The following is a 15223-nucleotide window of genomic DNA, read 5'->3' on the forward strand; positions in this document are numbered from 1 at the left end:
GTGAGTCCCCTGTCCGAGCAATTTCACCATCTTGAATCCTTGCCAGCCAGCCTGCGAACCCAAAGAGTCCACAAGGGTATATCTCAATGGCAGGCTATAAAACGTCACATCGTGCCTATTGCAGGTGTTTGTTGAACAGCCATGTATTCGTTTCCAGAAGTGTACTCCGTACCTAAGTATCGGGGACACTGGTATACTGTGTCATAGAGAGGCGACGAAGATCAGATTCGAGGGTAGGCGGGTGGTCCCGAGAAGCGAATCCTTCGTTTTCGCCCCCCGCCCCTGAGATCTCCAGCGGGCCAGACTGTGACTAGGGCGGAACTTCGCGAGGCTTAGACGGGCTTGTAGTGGCTTGCCTCGAATTATGGGTTGTGAGTGGTTGTGGTCTGCAGGCATTGTCAACCCCTGGCGTTTGATTGACGAAAGCCGAGTCGCTGCTGTCCCTTTGATTCTGCCGTGTGATGGAGGTTTCAGCCGCAGATGTCGACACTAGTGTACGAGTAGGTAGGTAATAGGGTGGTCCCTCTAGTCGAGTGGGATAGAGTCGATATGTGTCAAGTGTGAGTGGTAAGGGGAATCAGTGAAGTTGTTCATGAGGTTCGGTTGAACCTTTTTTCCGTGGCCGGGCATCTCGTCTCTTTGACATCTGGAACCAAAGTCAACCTCTGCTCGATCTCTGCATAGCCTCTGCATGTCCGAAACGATAAGACGCCTCCAAGTTCTCTCATCTTCCAAGGGCCACCATGATCCCATCTCCAGCACTTCTCGGTAACCAACTGCTGGGGAAACTCGGCTATAGCATGCGATACCCGGGCAGCCTCTCAGCCTTCCCCGCACTCTCCAGCATAAACCATCATCTAATGTCTCCTGCATGGCAGCTTCGTATACAGTTCTCGCGTTTTTGGTATATATGTCTGAATCGCCCCCAGAACAGTGCTAGCAAGAAGCAGCTTCCAAAAGACCTCGTTGGTCACACTGTCAGCGGACATGGTCGTATTCAAGTCCAAGAGGGAGATTGATATCCCTCGCCTCGATCTGCTATCGCTTTTGTTCGGTAAGGCTTACCATGTTCCCTCCCTGTACGCATTGTCGGCCATGGCTCGTTGCTTAGTTCTGCTGCAGACTCAGACTGGTGCTTGGCGCTGGAGGAGACCAAAATCCATGTGCAAGCTGCCAATCCGGCAAACAGCATCACCAAAGCCGAGAGCCGCAAATTGCTGAAACGTGTTGCCTATGTGCTTCGACACCAGTTCGGCATCGGCGCCTCAGGGCCAGGTACGGATGTTGTTCTCACGGTGCTCAGTGGGAGTCCGTTTGCTCCCGTCTTCTTCTACGGCATCGTCGCTGCTGGGGGCATCTTTTCGGGTGCGAGCACAGAGTACCGAGTGGAAGAATTGACCCGTCAAATCGAGGACGGAAAGGCCACTTTGTTGGTGTGCTCGCCAGAATGTGAAGCTCGCGTGGTTCAAGCGGCCGAAGCCTGTGGCATTGCGCGGGACAGGATTTTGATTCTGGACGGCACGATACCACACAGCTGGAAATTGATCTCTGTGGCGGACCAGTCCGACCTGCTCGAGCGAAGCGGTGGCAAGATGCTGGACTGGCAGCGCATCACAGACCAGCGGACTCTGGAGAAAGTCACGACATGCTTGTTGTATTCATCCGGGACGACCGGTCTGCCGAAAGGCATCCGACTATCTCACTGGGCTCTTGTGTCAAACAATGTTTGCACCATGGACGTTGCGCGCCGCTACAGAGCGCACTGCCAAAAAGAAGGACGAAAGTTCGCTTTCAATACTATAGCACATCTGCCCATGTCCAACATTGCCGGCATCAGCCTGTATTCAACGAATCCGTTCTACATGGGCGGCACAACTTGGTGGATGGAAAAGTATGACTTCGATTCGTTTCTCGAATATCACCGCCGCTATCGCCCAGCGTACCAGTTCAGCGTGCCGCCGGTGTGGTTACGCATTGCGAAAAGCGACAAGGTGACTGATCACTTCGATGCTCTTCAGGTTGCCGTCACCGGTGCGGCGCCGATCGGAGAAGACATTGTGAGGGAGGTAAGGAAGAAGTTGGGTCGAGGCCAGGCGCACATGGCTCAAACGTGGGGAACGACGGAGACAACAGGAGTGATTACTGCAACTGACTGGCCTGCCTATGCGAAGGACGGGACGTGGAGCGTGGGCGAGCTATGTCCCAACGTCACACTCCGAGTCGTCGATGAGGACGGTCAGGATCTCCCCGAGGGTCAACGAGGAGAGCTGCTCGTCGGAGGTCCCATCCTCGCCCAAGCATACCACAACAGGCAACAGGCCACCATGGAATCGTTTCAGGACGGCTTCTATCGCACGGGAGATATCGGGACTTACACGGACGGGCATGTGCGTATCGTGGACCGCAAGAAAGAACTCATCAAGTACAAGGGCTCTCAAGTTGCCCCTGCAGAGCTCGAAGCGCTCCTCACTTCTCATCCTCGGATTGCAGACGCAGCGGTCATCGGCCTCTGGGATGAGCAACAACAAACAGAAGTGCCGCGCGCATACGTGGTTTCCCGGCCACAGACTGTGGGCGGATCCATCACAGCTCAAGAGGTCGCCGACTTTGTCAAAAGCAAAGTCGCAAGTTACAAGCAACTGCGAGGAGGTGTGTTCTTTGTCGACGAGATACCGAAGAGCGCGTCTGGCAAGATACTGAGAAAGGAGCTGCGGTCAAGAATAAAGCCGTCATCCTCCATACAAGCAAAATTATAGATCTTACTTGCTGAATACCAATAAGGGCGAAATACTCAGGCTAGTGAGAAAACCCCGCGGAAGGAATTTATTTGTATGTACCTAGGTAGCCTTGCAGCCCCGTGGCCTCGCAGCCTTGGTTGAACTGCCCCTCAGCGCGTTTATGGTTAGCCGTACTATCCCGGGTTACGCTGTACTGCGGAGCATTCGCTTTCTCGAGAATACGAACTTCCTCAATTGAACAAAAACCTCTCCGTTGGCAAAGAATTCCCATGAATCGCTAAAGAGGACAATTTTGGAGACCATTGACACCTTCTGTTGACGCGACTAGCCAGCTGTCTTTGAATCTCAACAAACCCTTTGCAATGTTGCAATAAGGACCGCATTCCCACTGGTCCTCTTGGGGACAAACTTCCATCTCGCACGAACAGCACGGCGACCTCCTCGTTCTTGAACGAGCTCGACCCTTCCACTTCCGTTTCCTTACCTCCTTCGGCAGGACCAAAATGTCGACACTCAAATACCGACACTTGGGCCGGGACTCGGCCCACCGCCGCGCCCTGCTTCGTAACCTAGTGACCTCGCTGATCGCCAACGAATCCATCTCCACGAGCTGGCACAAGGCGAAAGAAGCGCAACGGCTGGCCGAGAAGCTCATCACACTGGGGAAAAAGAACACGGGGGCCGCGCGGGAACGCGCCAAGACCATCTTCTTCGAGCCCGAGCGGGAAGGCCACATGGACAAATTGTTCGGCGAGTTGAGGGAACGCTACGCGAATCGCCCCGGCGGTTATACGAGGGTGTTGAGGCAGGAGCCGATCCGGGAGGATCAGGCGCCCTCGGCGATTCTGTCGCTGGTGGATGGGCCGAGGGATATGCGGTTCAGCATGACCGCGAAGGCCCTCGTCAGACAGCGGAGAGAGAGCCTCGACATGAACGAGATGATGGCCGCCAATATCCGCAAAGTCACGAGGTTTCGGATCGACGGGGAGAAGGCGCTGGAAGAGGAAGTGGGCAGGTTAGAGAGAGATCAGGAGGAGCAGACAGAAAAGGAGCGAAAGGAATTTGAAGAGGATGGCACCATGTACGAGTGGGTGAGGGGGGAGAAGGATCGTCCGAGCGAGATCAAATCCAAAGAGAAGAAGGGTCCGGGACGGCTGAGGAGGCAGAGGGTCGGTGAGGACAAGGCCGTCCCTTGACAGAGTTGTCCATCAGACTGTGTGTGAGAAAGGATTTCTCTCAACTGTATTACCATTAGCTCGTCAGGGCTTCCAGGGTTCATGTAGACGGGTGCCACGCAATGCTTGGACACGCATTTTGTCTAGCATATGGTGCGAGAATCCGAAAGTCAGCGGACGTTTCCAGCGATCTGTATTCCTCCGAATCCACCAATGTCAGGGGGTATCAAGCTCTTCTCTATCCTAATATTTACTCTTAACGGATAACATGGAATCCTCCAGCAACAAGCTCGACAGCAGACCCATATCCGCCCAAAAACTTCATCACAGCTGCAGGTCTTCATCTCGATACTGTTCCCTCACAACGCGGTAAAGGTATCCCGTGCTAACAACAGCCGGCACTTCATTGGTGACGAACAAATCGACATCGCCTGCTTCAACAAAATCATATAGCGGATTCCTCGCTGCTTCTTCTAGTCCTTGACGCAGCGCGCCCGCTTGAAATGGCACCACCTTTCCCGCCTCACCGTATTCGATCAATTTGAAGGGATCGTATGGGTACACTGGAGAGAGTTTGTACGTCGCCGCCAAGACGACGATGGGAATGCGGTGGAATTTAGCGGCTTTGATGACGGCTTTGCTTCCCGCCGTGGCGACTATGGATCCATTCGCTAAAACGGCGTGAGCGTCTAGGATGACCTTGCTTGCCCGAGACATAACTGCGAAGATTGCCGAGTCGGGAATCATCACCACTGTGATGCCCGCTGAAGTCAACGTCTTGGAGAACGTGTCGTTAGGGAGATTATCCTCATCCTCTGCGACAGCTTCTTGATTCCCGGTAAGTAGAGCGTGTGTCTTGAGGTGATTGTTGGGATATGCTTCGGCATGGACAACTGTAAACTTCCGCCTTGAAGCGGCTCGAAGAAGGAAGCGCTGAACTGTCAATGATGAGGAATATGTGAAGATGGTCTCATGCGGGTGAATCTGGTCGAGTGCGGCAGTGGCGATTTCATCATCGGCAGCATTGATTTCATCTATGATCTCTTTGATCCCTTTGATCACTTCGGGGCGGATACTTGACTGAAATGTACCCGAAGCATGCAGTTGTGGAGTAGCTTGACCGCTGCGGCTTAATGGCGAGTCACCGCCGAGCATTCGCATTGTCGGATGGGCATTGATGCTGAACATAGATGTCACTGGGCGAGCAGTTTCTGGGGCGCCTGTGCGCGAAGTGAGCAACGGGGGGCGGGGACTGGCAGAGATTCTTTGAGGTGAAGGGCTGGGTGAATCGCCATTAACGATCGCATGTGAGATGTTTCTTGGATGTATAGATTCCAAGGGCGTAGGCGAATCGAGATCAGTATCACCACCAGCCGAGCTTAACTCGTCTCCTCCTTTTGTGCCTGCAGCGTCATCTTCATCTTCTTCTCGTATTATCCCCAAGACTCTGCGGACGATGTTGCCCACGGCCGGTTCGTGCGGAGCAGCTTCGATGAGCTTTTTGCCAACTTCTGTGACTCTTTGGATCAACCTGACTGAATCGGCTTGTTTGGTTACCTCCACGGTGCGGAGTAGCAGGAGTGTTGTGACGACTGCACAGCGTTTGGAGCCTCGTATTTGCCGTCTCTTGAGCAATCTGTGCACGCATTAGCCCAACTATTGCTGGAAGAGTCTCAGATGTAGAACGCACGAAACCAAATATGTTGTCGAAGTGTCGAGCGGTTCTGTCGACAAGACTTTTTGGAAGCTGGCAAACCCTGGCGTCAGAGACGCTGCAGCGGGCGCCATATTGATGGCTCCCTAACCAGACTAGAAGATGTGCGAGTTATTGCCGCAGAAAAGTGGCAGTTGTTCTTGAGCTTTCGAGCCTTTGCGTGAGTCTGCAGCGATCGAAGATTGTGGAGGCTTCTGGCGAGAGAAACAGCTGGTTTTGGAAGTCCAGTAGCACAGGGACCGCATACGCGTAATAGATCCGTTCTGGATTTGGTCTCTGCAATCTTCCTGTATGTGTGGGTTGACGTTCTACAACAGTGTTGTGCGTTTGAACAGACAATTTTTTGGGCGGTATTGGTGGTGAGGAATGACTCGCATGCTCGCATGCTCGCCTGCGTTGGAGACGCGGAAAGCCACCCGCATCCCGCGTGCCTTCGTCGCTCCCACTCCCGAACTCCCACCTCGAACTCCCACTGCCACCCCGACTTGTTTCGTGACCACGGCTGCTTGGTCGGATCAGCTGCGCCAGCCACCATCCTTCATCCATAAGAGCTTGTCTTACCCTGAGCTTAATGATATTGTCCATATCGTCTTCTCTGTTTCCGCAAAACAAACGTCTGTTGGAAGTGAAGGGAACTGACTATTGAGCTGGACTATGTGAGCATATCGTGTCATCTCATCGCTATCCACAAGCCTACCCTGTCGCTGTTCCGTTGCTCGCCAACTCCCCCGCTGTCGCAGAGGATCGTCATGCGATCACGATAGTCATACCAGAGGACACTGTTGACCAGAAGCCGATGCGTCGACCGCTACAAAGAGTCCGCGCCTGCGTTTCTGGTGGGAGATGAACTCCCTTAATCTCATCTCCTCCCGAGTCATCGGACAGTCTCAATCCACCTCTCGCCCTCGGTCCCGGTCTCAAGGTGAACTTCTGAAGAAGGAATCCGGCGATGAGGATTTTAGAGGAAGATCATACAGCGCGGAGCTTACAGCCGAGCTGCAGAATGAGCCCGACACCCTTTTCTCCGACAAGCTACCCGCCGAAGCAGCTGCCGAGGAGGGGGGACCTGCCATAAAGTCGGAGGATGAGAAGCATCCTCTGCTGTACACGGGCCAGAAGGAAGATGTAGCCTCGACTCCAGAAGGCTGGCGCCTGCTGGTCAAGAAGCTGACAGACGCTATAACCGCCATTTTGGCTGCAGTCGGTGCCCCAGTGGTCTATCTCGCGAAGTGCTTTAGGGATCAGGATGGGAGGTTCACCATGGTCCCAGGATGGCCGCGAAGGGAAAGGCCACTTAACGCCAGCACTACACGTGCGATGGGGCTCTCGAATGCTGCCCAGGACGGCACTTGGCCTAATGAGAAGCCCACACACCGCGCTCTCCAAGAGACGAAGCTACGCCACTCATATTCAAGCGACTCATTAGATACCACCACTTCGGATTCCGACGCAGAGCACCGCAAGGCTGAGCGTGCTCAGCTACGGTCGAAGCCGAAGCGCGATAAGACCTCACGAGAGGACTCGGAAACCCGGCGATCGTCCGTCAGGATCAAAGAGCAAAATGATTTGGCTCTCAAAAGGCGAAAACAAAAGAAAGCCGCCAGTCCATTGGCTGATTCCACCCCATTGACCGTCGACAACATCAAATCCCCGCGATCGCCTTCTCCGTCCCTGAAGATCACTAGATATCCTCATGCGCCGCAACCACCCCGGCCCCTGGTACCTCGAAGGCAACCTTCTTATGCCAACCTCATCCCCAGGTCGCCATCCCGCCATGGTCCGCCGCTACAACAAAAAACGCTGATTTTAGACCTTGACGAAACCTTGATCCATTCTCTGGCCAAAGGCGGGCGGATGTCGTCGGGGCATATGGTTGAGGTCAAGTTGAATGCCCCTGTGGCTCTCGCACCTCCTCAACCAGGTCAAGCGACACCTGTGATTGGCCCCCAACATCCTATTCTATACTATGTGCACAAGCGACCTCACTGTGACGAGTTTCTGCGGAAGGTTGCCAAGTGGTATAAGCTGGTGGTGTTTACGGCGTCCGTGCAAGAGTACGCGGATCCGGTGATTGACTGGTTGGAGACGGAGCGAAAGTACTTTGTGGGCAGATACTACCGACAACATTGCACATTCCGCAATGGGGCATACATCAAAGATCTCAGCAGCATTGAGCCCGATTTGAGCAAGGTTATTATTCTGGACAATAGTCCCGTCAGTTACATTTTCCACGAAGGTAAGAATCTTCCCCAGAATTGTGGAGCGAGGACTAAGACGACGGGAACAACAGACAATGCGATCCCGATCGAGGGATGGATCAATGATCCGACCGACAACGATTTGCTTCATTTGATACCCATGTTAGAGGCGCTGCAGTACGTGACGGATGTGCGGGCGCTGTTGGCGCTGAGGAGAGGAGAGGCTGAGGCGGCCAGCGCATCGGCCTCATAGACGGATCGGGGGCCAGAGAAATCAAACGATGCATGAGACCTGAAAGACGGGGGATTCTTCTTTTTCTGGGGGTTCGTGTACAAAAGAAGATGCGCTGTGTTGTGTTCTGCTGTGCCGTGCTGTGCTGTGATGTGCCTTGCCCCTGCTGTTCGATGTTCTCCAGGTTGCTCTGTTTCTCTGCCTTTCTGTGTGCCAGTCTCTCTCTTTGACCACTTCCACCCCTCGATGGCATCACTACCTCGATCCCCCAATATCCGTGATTCCCGAGTCTTCCGTGGGTACATTACTCCAAACTACAAGCACACCGGCCCTTTCCCCGTTGACCCACGCGCCCTGGGTGGCCCTTATCCTGCGGTGTAATGTCTCATCCAATCGCGGCCCAGTTGGTACATGTGTATGACACGGGTTTGTGGTGTCGCAGGGCGTTTGGAGGGGGACTGCCTGCTGGTGGCATGCACCCAACTCTGTAGGGGCATCATGTCCCAGTCAATGAGAAACGAGAGCTGTTGATTGACGGAGAAACCGTCATGCTCATCCTGCCAGTGATTTGTGACTGTGACTGTGACTGATGAATTCTTTTCTCATTCTTCGTCCCGCTCGAACTTTTGCCTGTTCTTTTTGGCCTTCCACCCTCCTCATCATTCTCTCCGTCATTATAATTATTGTGTGATGTTTTTTTGAACCGCTTTCCTTTGTGCCTCTTTACATAGCTGGTCATCATCTTGTTCCTGTCATTCCGTATAGATACCCCATTCTTGGATCTTGGTCAGCATTTTATTCTTCCCCTCTGGCCGTCGCCCGCCGTACCTTTTTTGTCGTTTTCTCGACTTTTATCAGTTTTCGCTTTCCCTGCTCAACTGAACTGCATCCATTGGAGTCATTGGGATGGCGCATACTAGACCATGTCCATGAGCAGTGCGTCTATCCATGATGGATCTGATCCAGCGTCCCCTTCTTCCAGCGACAACACTACCGTCGTAGCTTCCCCCTCGTCGTCCAAGTCGGCGCCTCCTCTGTCAGCCTCACCAACAGGCCAAAAGTACCTTGACATCCCATCCTTTCGACCTTCGCTTGACAGCACCTACTCCGAGCTTTCAGAGCTCTCGTTCCATTCCAATGAACTTCACCAAGCCGCCCACCCTCTCGTCCGCAGCATATCTCAAGATGGCGCCCTCTCGACGTCGGCCGATCCGCCTCCTCCTCCAAAGTCCCGCCTGCGAGCTGCTTGGGATTCCTTCTACGTGACGAACTATGGTGCCTTGTTAGTCCTTGCATCTCAAGCTTTTGGCGTCGGTATGAACATCAGTACCCGCCTCCTCGAGACTCCAGGCTCACATGGCGAACCGATGCACCCGTTCCAGATCCTCTTCGCTCGACAATCCATCACCGCCGTCATCTGCACAGCGTACGGCATCTACTTCAAGTCCACTCCATATTTTCCCTTTGGTCCCCGCGGTATCCGCTGGCTCCTTGTCTTACGGGGCATTACTGGATTCTTCGGAGTATTTGGGTTATACTTTAGTCTGCTCTACTTACCGTTGAGTGAGGCGACCGTCCTGGGGTTTCTCTCGCCCATCCTTACCTGCTATATCTGCAGTTTCATCATGCCTGGGGAAGTCTTCAGCGTTCAGCAGCAAATCGCCGGCTTTGTTAGCCTCATCGGCGTCCTCTTCATTGCCCGACCAGCCTCGCTCTTCTCTACGTCCACCCAGCCTTCCGACGCTCTAGTGAGTCCTCCTCTCAATTCGACTGCGACGGCGGAGACTGCTCAACACATCACTTCCGAACAACATCTGGCCGCAGTTGGCATTGCTATGATTGGCGTCGTTGGCGGCACCGGTGCACTCACCGCGATCCGTGTCATTGGCACCAGGGTTCACGCCTTCATCAGTATCAATTACTTCAGCTGGTGGTGTAGCATCGTTTCGCTGGTTTGCCTAGTGATCTTCCCTGACGTCAAATTCCGGCTGCCGGCAAATCTCACCGAATGGGCCCTGCTCGCAAACCTAGGTCTCTGCGGGTTTGTTATGCAGTTTCTTCTGACAGCCGGCCTAGCATACGGTGGACCGGGTGAACCGTCCAGTCAGAGAGGAAACAGGAATCAACCGGCACAAAAGATCAGGGATCTCGAGAGTACCTGTCCAGCCCATCTGGAACGTCCTGTGGGAAGTGACCCCAAGCCAAAGCCGTCCGGGACGCGTGCGACGGCCATGTGCTACACGCAGATGCTCTTTGCCTTAGGCGGTGACAAGCTGGTTTTTGGCGTCACGCCAGACACGATGAGCTGGATTGGCAGCGTGCTGATCCTTGCGGGAGCCGTGTGGGTGGCTGCTGCCCGGGACTCGACAACCAAGTCGAAGCCGAGCCCTACTTCTGGCGGATTGGAAGTGCTGAGAGAGCATGCACGGACGAAGGAGGCTGCTACTCACCAAGAGTCTGTTGGATTGATGAGTGGCCGTGAGGATGGACATGAGAGAGATGACGAATCGGACGATGACATGATTTACGGTGAACGACAAAACGAACACGGTCAGGCTCTGGAAAGTCTGGAGATGCATGATTTACGCCGGATACGAGCAGTAACTGAAGGGTTATTTACGTTTAAAATCTACTACCTTCGCGACAAATGTCTCTGTCCAAAAAAGGGAGTCGGTTGGGGACAAAGGGAAGAGACCCGGCCGAGCTCAGAAAGTTCGCATAATAAAAAGGGGCGCCCCCGTACGCAGTACCTTCTAGAAGGGGCAGTGAAGAAAGGCAAGAAGCAGGCGTTTGGCATACAGGGTGACCGGCTGGAGCAACGGGAATAGGAGTATACATATGTGGTTATTTATCCATTGCATGGGACAAGCGGCACAGCATCTATGGTATAAGTACTATATAGCATGCAGCCAGAAGCGCAGACCAACAGCACGCAGTACGCGGGCGAAAATGAGGAAAGTATGCTGAACTCAGTCAGTCACAATGGCATTAGAAAGAAACGTACCTAGGCATGTAGGTAGCCTAGCGGGTGAGAAAATTAGGATGCATGATAGGGAATTATTTACACGTATAAATGCCGCAGAGGGCTCGCAAGATAAATAAATCTACATGACTCTGCCTGGTCTGATGGCCGTGCTCGCCATCTTGCTTTAGGGACTGGAGCGCTGCACCCACATCGCAAGGGCTTACAGTGCTACATGAGACCAATTTACTTATCCAGTGGGAGAGAGGTGAGACGTGAGGCAGCGAGAGCCGTGTGGCCATAGGGTAACGACACTTGTTTTTTAAACCAGACATTTGGATTCCCATTTTGGTTCTTTTGGTTCTTTTTGGTCTTAAGCCGGTCTCCCATTCCTGTCCCTTCCGTGGAGGAGAGGCATCTGATACATGCATGATTGATCCCTTCCTCGTCCAAGCCAATTCCATCCATCACATGAACATCCCTCCCTTCCATGCTTCCATACCCCGATTGCTAAGGGCAAAGAGACCAAATGTCGAGACTCGAATACCATGCGCTATTGCGCCCATGCCGGCCTGAGCACGTGTCCAATTTCCTGCCCATGACCATATCTCATGCCTATGACCCGCGGACCTGTCCCGTTCCCGTCAAACTGTTACTCAGTCGTTCCCGTCCCTGCTCCGGCAGAACTCGAATTGTTGATATTCTCAACATCATACAGCGATGGGACCTGCGATGGAGGTGGCTTCTTAGGCAGATGCGCAGGCGCGCCATACTTCTGTTGGAGAGAGTCTTCTTTGACTGGGGGTGGCTTGGGCGACGATAAATTACCAGCGAGTCCCTTTTCGAATGTGCGTGCAGGTGGTGGCGTCCCAGAAGCATCTGAACTGAATGATTTCGTGGCAGGAATGCTGTTCGCTCGACTTAGGCTCGACGAGGATGAAGAGGGTTTTTTCCGGCCACTGTTGTTGTTATTATTGTGGCCAATACGACCGCCATTGCGGCTTGTAGAATTGCTTGGAACGAAGGAGCGGGTCTGCGGATTGAAGAGTGATCTGGAGTAGGTGCTTGCATTGGGATATGGGGCACTGTATGGCTGATTCGTGCCGCCGCTGAAGTTTTGAGCAGGCATTTGTCCATAGCCGTAACTGGTTGCATTGTTGATAGCTGCATTAGCCTGATAGCTAGACCAACCGTTCATGTTCGAGCTCGCTGGCCCTTGGTGTTGTGGGTAGGCAGCCTGGAATTGATTGTTCATCCAGTTCTGTGGCTGTTGCATTCCTGGATGAGATGTTGGCATGAATTGATTATTCATCTGAGCTATCATGGGAGAAATGCTCTGCTGATACGTAGTTGGAGAGGCAGAATAATTGAAGTATCCATTCGAAGGAGTCTGAATCGATGACCAAGACTCCGTAGGGCTGAAAGACTGATTGCCACTGTTTCCGTATCCCATTGCGGCGCCGTTGTAAGACATGGAAGACTCAAAATTGGGATAGGCCTGGGTGGGCGTAGAACTGTAATTCATGTTTCCGCCAAAGCCGCCACTGGGCGCTTGGTATTGCCCCTGGTATGCCTGTTCTGAGTAATGCGGCTGATACTGAGGTTGCATATGTGACATCGGCATGGGGGCGTAGCTGGGAATAAATGCTGATCGCGCTTCGAAACTGTCGTCTTTTGGCGTCTTGTGCTTGCGTGCCTTTCTCTTGCCACTAGATGAGCTCGACCGCGACATGCTTGCCGAATTCTCTCCGGTCGAAGCGCTTTCACTGGTCACCGACTCCTGAAAGTCGCCAAAGATTCGATCTCGCGCAGCTTTGTACTGAGCTTCTCGTTCTTCCCTTGTGAGTTTCGACTTGTCTTTATTTGGCGTCCCCTCGACTGGAGACATGATGCCTTCCTCGCTATTCGTTTCCAAGCCTGCTTCCGAGGTGGCTTTAGATGGGGCAGATGAACTCGCAGGTGTACTGGCACCGGCCGAGCCCTGCCGTGGACCCAAACCGACTCTGCGCATGATCTTAAAACCCGCAGCGGAAGGAGGTTGAGATGGCCCAGCAGGGATGGACTGGGCTAAGATATGTAGTGGCGTGGGCCTGCAAAAGACATCAATCAGGGCATTTTGAACTCCTAAAAGTGGTGTACTCACATTGATACAGCGGGCGTCCGAAAAATGCGGATGGATGTACCGTCCTCATTAATGTGATGAGCGAGCGAGTAATAGTCTGCAAGTTTATGTGCGAGGAGCCTGGCGAAGGAGTTCTGCGGGGGTAGGTCGAGAAAATCATTTCTGTGCCACGGTCAGTGAATTACGTCGATGACGATGACATGTATACGTACCCGGGTATTGTGATAAAGGCCAGGAACTTCTCTTCCAGTTGAAGGAGAGGCAGGCGATCTTTTGGGGTGGCCAGTGCATCCAGTAGTTTCTCATCAGGTGCAAGTGGAAGTGATGAAGCTCGTTCGTGCATCTCGCGGGGCTGCTCTATCGATCCTTCTGAATGAGGCTGGTCGGTTGTCTCCGCCTGAATGATGGGAAGAGGGAGATCTCCAAACCGCGGAGGATTGGTCAGAGTCAACGTGTGGTATCGGCGAGTCGCAATCGTGACTCCAGAATTGTTTGGCCGTGACGGACCACGAGCATTGGACGCCGACAAGTCTTCTCTGTGCGGCGCATTTGAGGCCTCTTCGTCCTCTGCAGCCCTGACACTGGCACTGTCATCCGGACGAATGCTCTCCTTCTCGTCCATCGCAAAGGTTGTGACGGAAGCCATACTTTTGGTATCGAAACTCTGGTGTTTGGTGGAGGAATTCGAGAGATGAGATTGATCATCTTCAAGAGATTCTCCGCTTTCTGCGCTCTGTGGCCCACCTGATACAAGGCTCGCATCTTCAACGAGACAAAGGCCTTCGAGTGCAGGTGCCAAATAGTCAGGCTGACTGTGCACTTGGAGAGTATTCTGCTGTGTCTCCCTTGGCTTTGTCGGCGAAGTTGGGGACTTTAGAAGGCTGGCTTGAACAGGCTTTGTATTGATGTTCTCGACGGGACGTGCCTTCTTTTCATCAGAAGCATTAGAATTTGGTGTAGGAAGAGCAGGGGCACGCATTGCAGCGACCTTGGAAGCGTCAGCAAGGGAGAAGGAGAACGATTCGTGCAGATCAAACGTACCTTCGCGAACGATAACTTCCCCGGAGGCGGCCCGACCTGAGAAGACGCCATAATGCCTAAGGAGATTCGTCACGTCGTATCCAACAGCGTCAAGCTAGGCTATCAAGCTGAGGATTGGGGTTGAAAATGAATGTGAATTGTACGAGCCAAAGTCGACGCTTCAGTTCTTCCTTCTGCTGTCTCACACAACGTCTTGCTCATCGAACGAGCCAACACAGCACAACCTAAAAGGCTCCATGGATTCGGCAAGGCGGTCTTTGGGCTGTCAACGTGCGTAGCAATAGACGGGATGCCTTGAGCGTAATAGTAGGCGCAGTTAGGTGCAGATCTGGCAGGATGCGGTGGAATGATATGTAGGGGTTCTTGGAAACCCAGGTCAGAGGTCGAAGTGCCGCGGCCGGTAAGATGTGAAATGGTCGCTCAAATTGAAAACGACGAGAAGCCGGTCTGGTGGAAGGCTCTCGCCTACTCAGGAAGGATTACGGGTTTTTTGGAGGTTGTCAAAGCTGCGCGCACAAGATGGAGGAATGTCAGATCCTGGACAGGAAACAGCAGCGTCGGAGAGGAAGTCGGATCAGTCCATTGTGCCTCTGAACAATGGAGATCGACAGACTTGAAAAGGTGGACAGCAACGACTGAAGTCAAGGCTGGGAAAAGCGTGACTTGTGGCAGTCTTGGGGCATGGAAAAGCGCAAGCAAGCCATGGCCGATGAGGGAGAATGCCAAGCCCTCCCCATGTCACGATGCCAGTGTGCGGATCAAAGTTATTGCGCCGCCACCACGGCGCCCAGCGAGCCCAGGACATTGTGGGTGACTGGCACATCTCTCGCTAGTAGGGAACCAACGGGCATCCATCAGTGAGCATAGGAAAAAAAAAGTAGAGCACATTGACAATAGGCCAACCAGCATCATCGCCGGGTAGGAAAACCACCGAGTCGCACTTCGTCCACCTTATTTCTTCCCGGGACCCCTTGGTGTCTATCTGCCTGCCTGCCCGGTGGCTTGGAAGGTGGCACCTTCTTGCTTCCATTCTCAAGACAC

The 15223-nt window shown here is 53.3% G+C and overlaps 6 protein-coding genes across 6 annotated transcripts; 4 read left to right on the plus strand and 2 right to left on the minus strand.

Annotated features, from left to right (window-relative positions):
* Nucleotides 1-987: 987 nt before the first annotated feature.
* Z520_06327 (uncharacterized protein) lies at nucleotides 988-2756 on the plus strand (the record flags this gene model as incomplete). The annotated part of the gene is made up of 2 exons (XM_016776828.1): nucleotides 988-1054; nucleotides 1123-2756. 2 exons carry the CDS (start codon nucleotides 988-990, stop codon nucleotides 2754-2756), a joined length of 1701 nt encoding a protein of 566 aa, XP_016632370.1.
* Nucleotides 2757-3241: 485 nt separating this feature from the next.
* Nucleotides 3242-3934, plus strand: Z520_06328 (uncharacterized protein; the record flags this gene model as incomplete). The annotated part of the gene is made up of 1 exon (XM_016776829.1): nucleotides 3242-3934. One exon carries the CDS (start codon nucleotides 3242-3244, stop codon nucleotides 3932-3934), a length of 693 nt encoding a protein of 230 aa, XP_016632371.1.
* Nucleotides 3935-4237: 303 nt separating this feature from the next.
* Z520_06329 (uncharacterized protein) lies at nucleotides 4238-5701 on the minus strand (the record flags this gene model as incomplete). The annotated part of the gene is made up of 2 exons (XM_016776830.1): nucleotides 4238-5549; nucleotides 5604-5701. 2 exons carry the CDS (start codon nucleotides 5699-5701, stop codon nucleotides 4238-4240), a joined length of 1410 nt encoding a protein of 469 aa, XP_016632372.1.
* A 769-nt stretch (nucleotides 5702-6470) lies between these two features.
* Z520_06330 (uncharacterized protein) lies at nucleotides 6471-8078 on the plus strand (the record flags this gene model as incomplete). Its single annotated transcript, XM_016776831.1, has 2 exons — nucleotides 6471-7863; nucleotides 7918-8078. 2 exons carry the CDS (start codon nucleotides 6471-6473, stop codon nucleotides 8076-8078), a joined length of 1554 nt encoding a protein of 517 aa, XP_016632373.1.
* Nucleotides 8079-8980: 902 nt separating this feature from the next.
* Nucleotides 8981-10885, plus strand: Z520_06331 (uncharacterized protein; the record flags this gene model as incomplete). Its single annotated transcript, XM_016776832.1, has 1 exon — nucleotides 8981-10885. The coding sequence occupies one exon, from the start codon at nucleotides 8981-8983 to the stop codon at nucleotides 10883-10885; it is 1905 nt and encodes a 634-aa protein (XP_016632374.1).
* A 786-nt stretch (nucleotides 10886-11671) lies between these two features.
* Nucleotides 11672-14233, minus strand: Z520_06332 (uncharacterized protein; the record flags this gene model as incomplete). Its single annotated transcript, XM_016776833.1, has 4 exons — nucleotides 11672-13109; nucleotides 13163-13303; nucleotides 13354-14129; nucleotides 14183-14233. The coding sequence occupies 4 exons, from the start codon at nucleotides 14231-14233 to the stop codon at nucleotides 11672-11674; spliced, it is 2406 nt and encodes an 801-aa protein (XP_016632375.1).
* Between the last annotated feature and the right edge of the window lie 990 nt (nucleotides 14234-15223).

The sequence above is a fragment of the Fonsecaea multimorphosa genome, assembly GCF_000836435.1.
Source record: "Fonsecaea multimorphosa CBS 102226 unplaced genomic scaffold supercont1.11, whole genome shotgun sequence".
In the NCBI taxonomy this organism is placed as follows: Eukaryota; Fungi; Ascomycota; class Eurotiomycetes; order Chaetothyriales; family Herpotrichiellaceae; genus Fonsecaea; species Fonsecaea multimorphosa.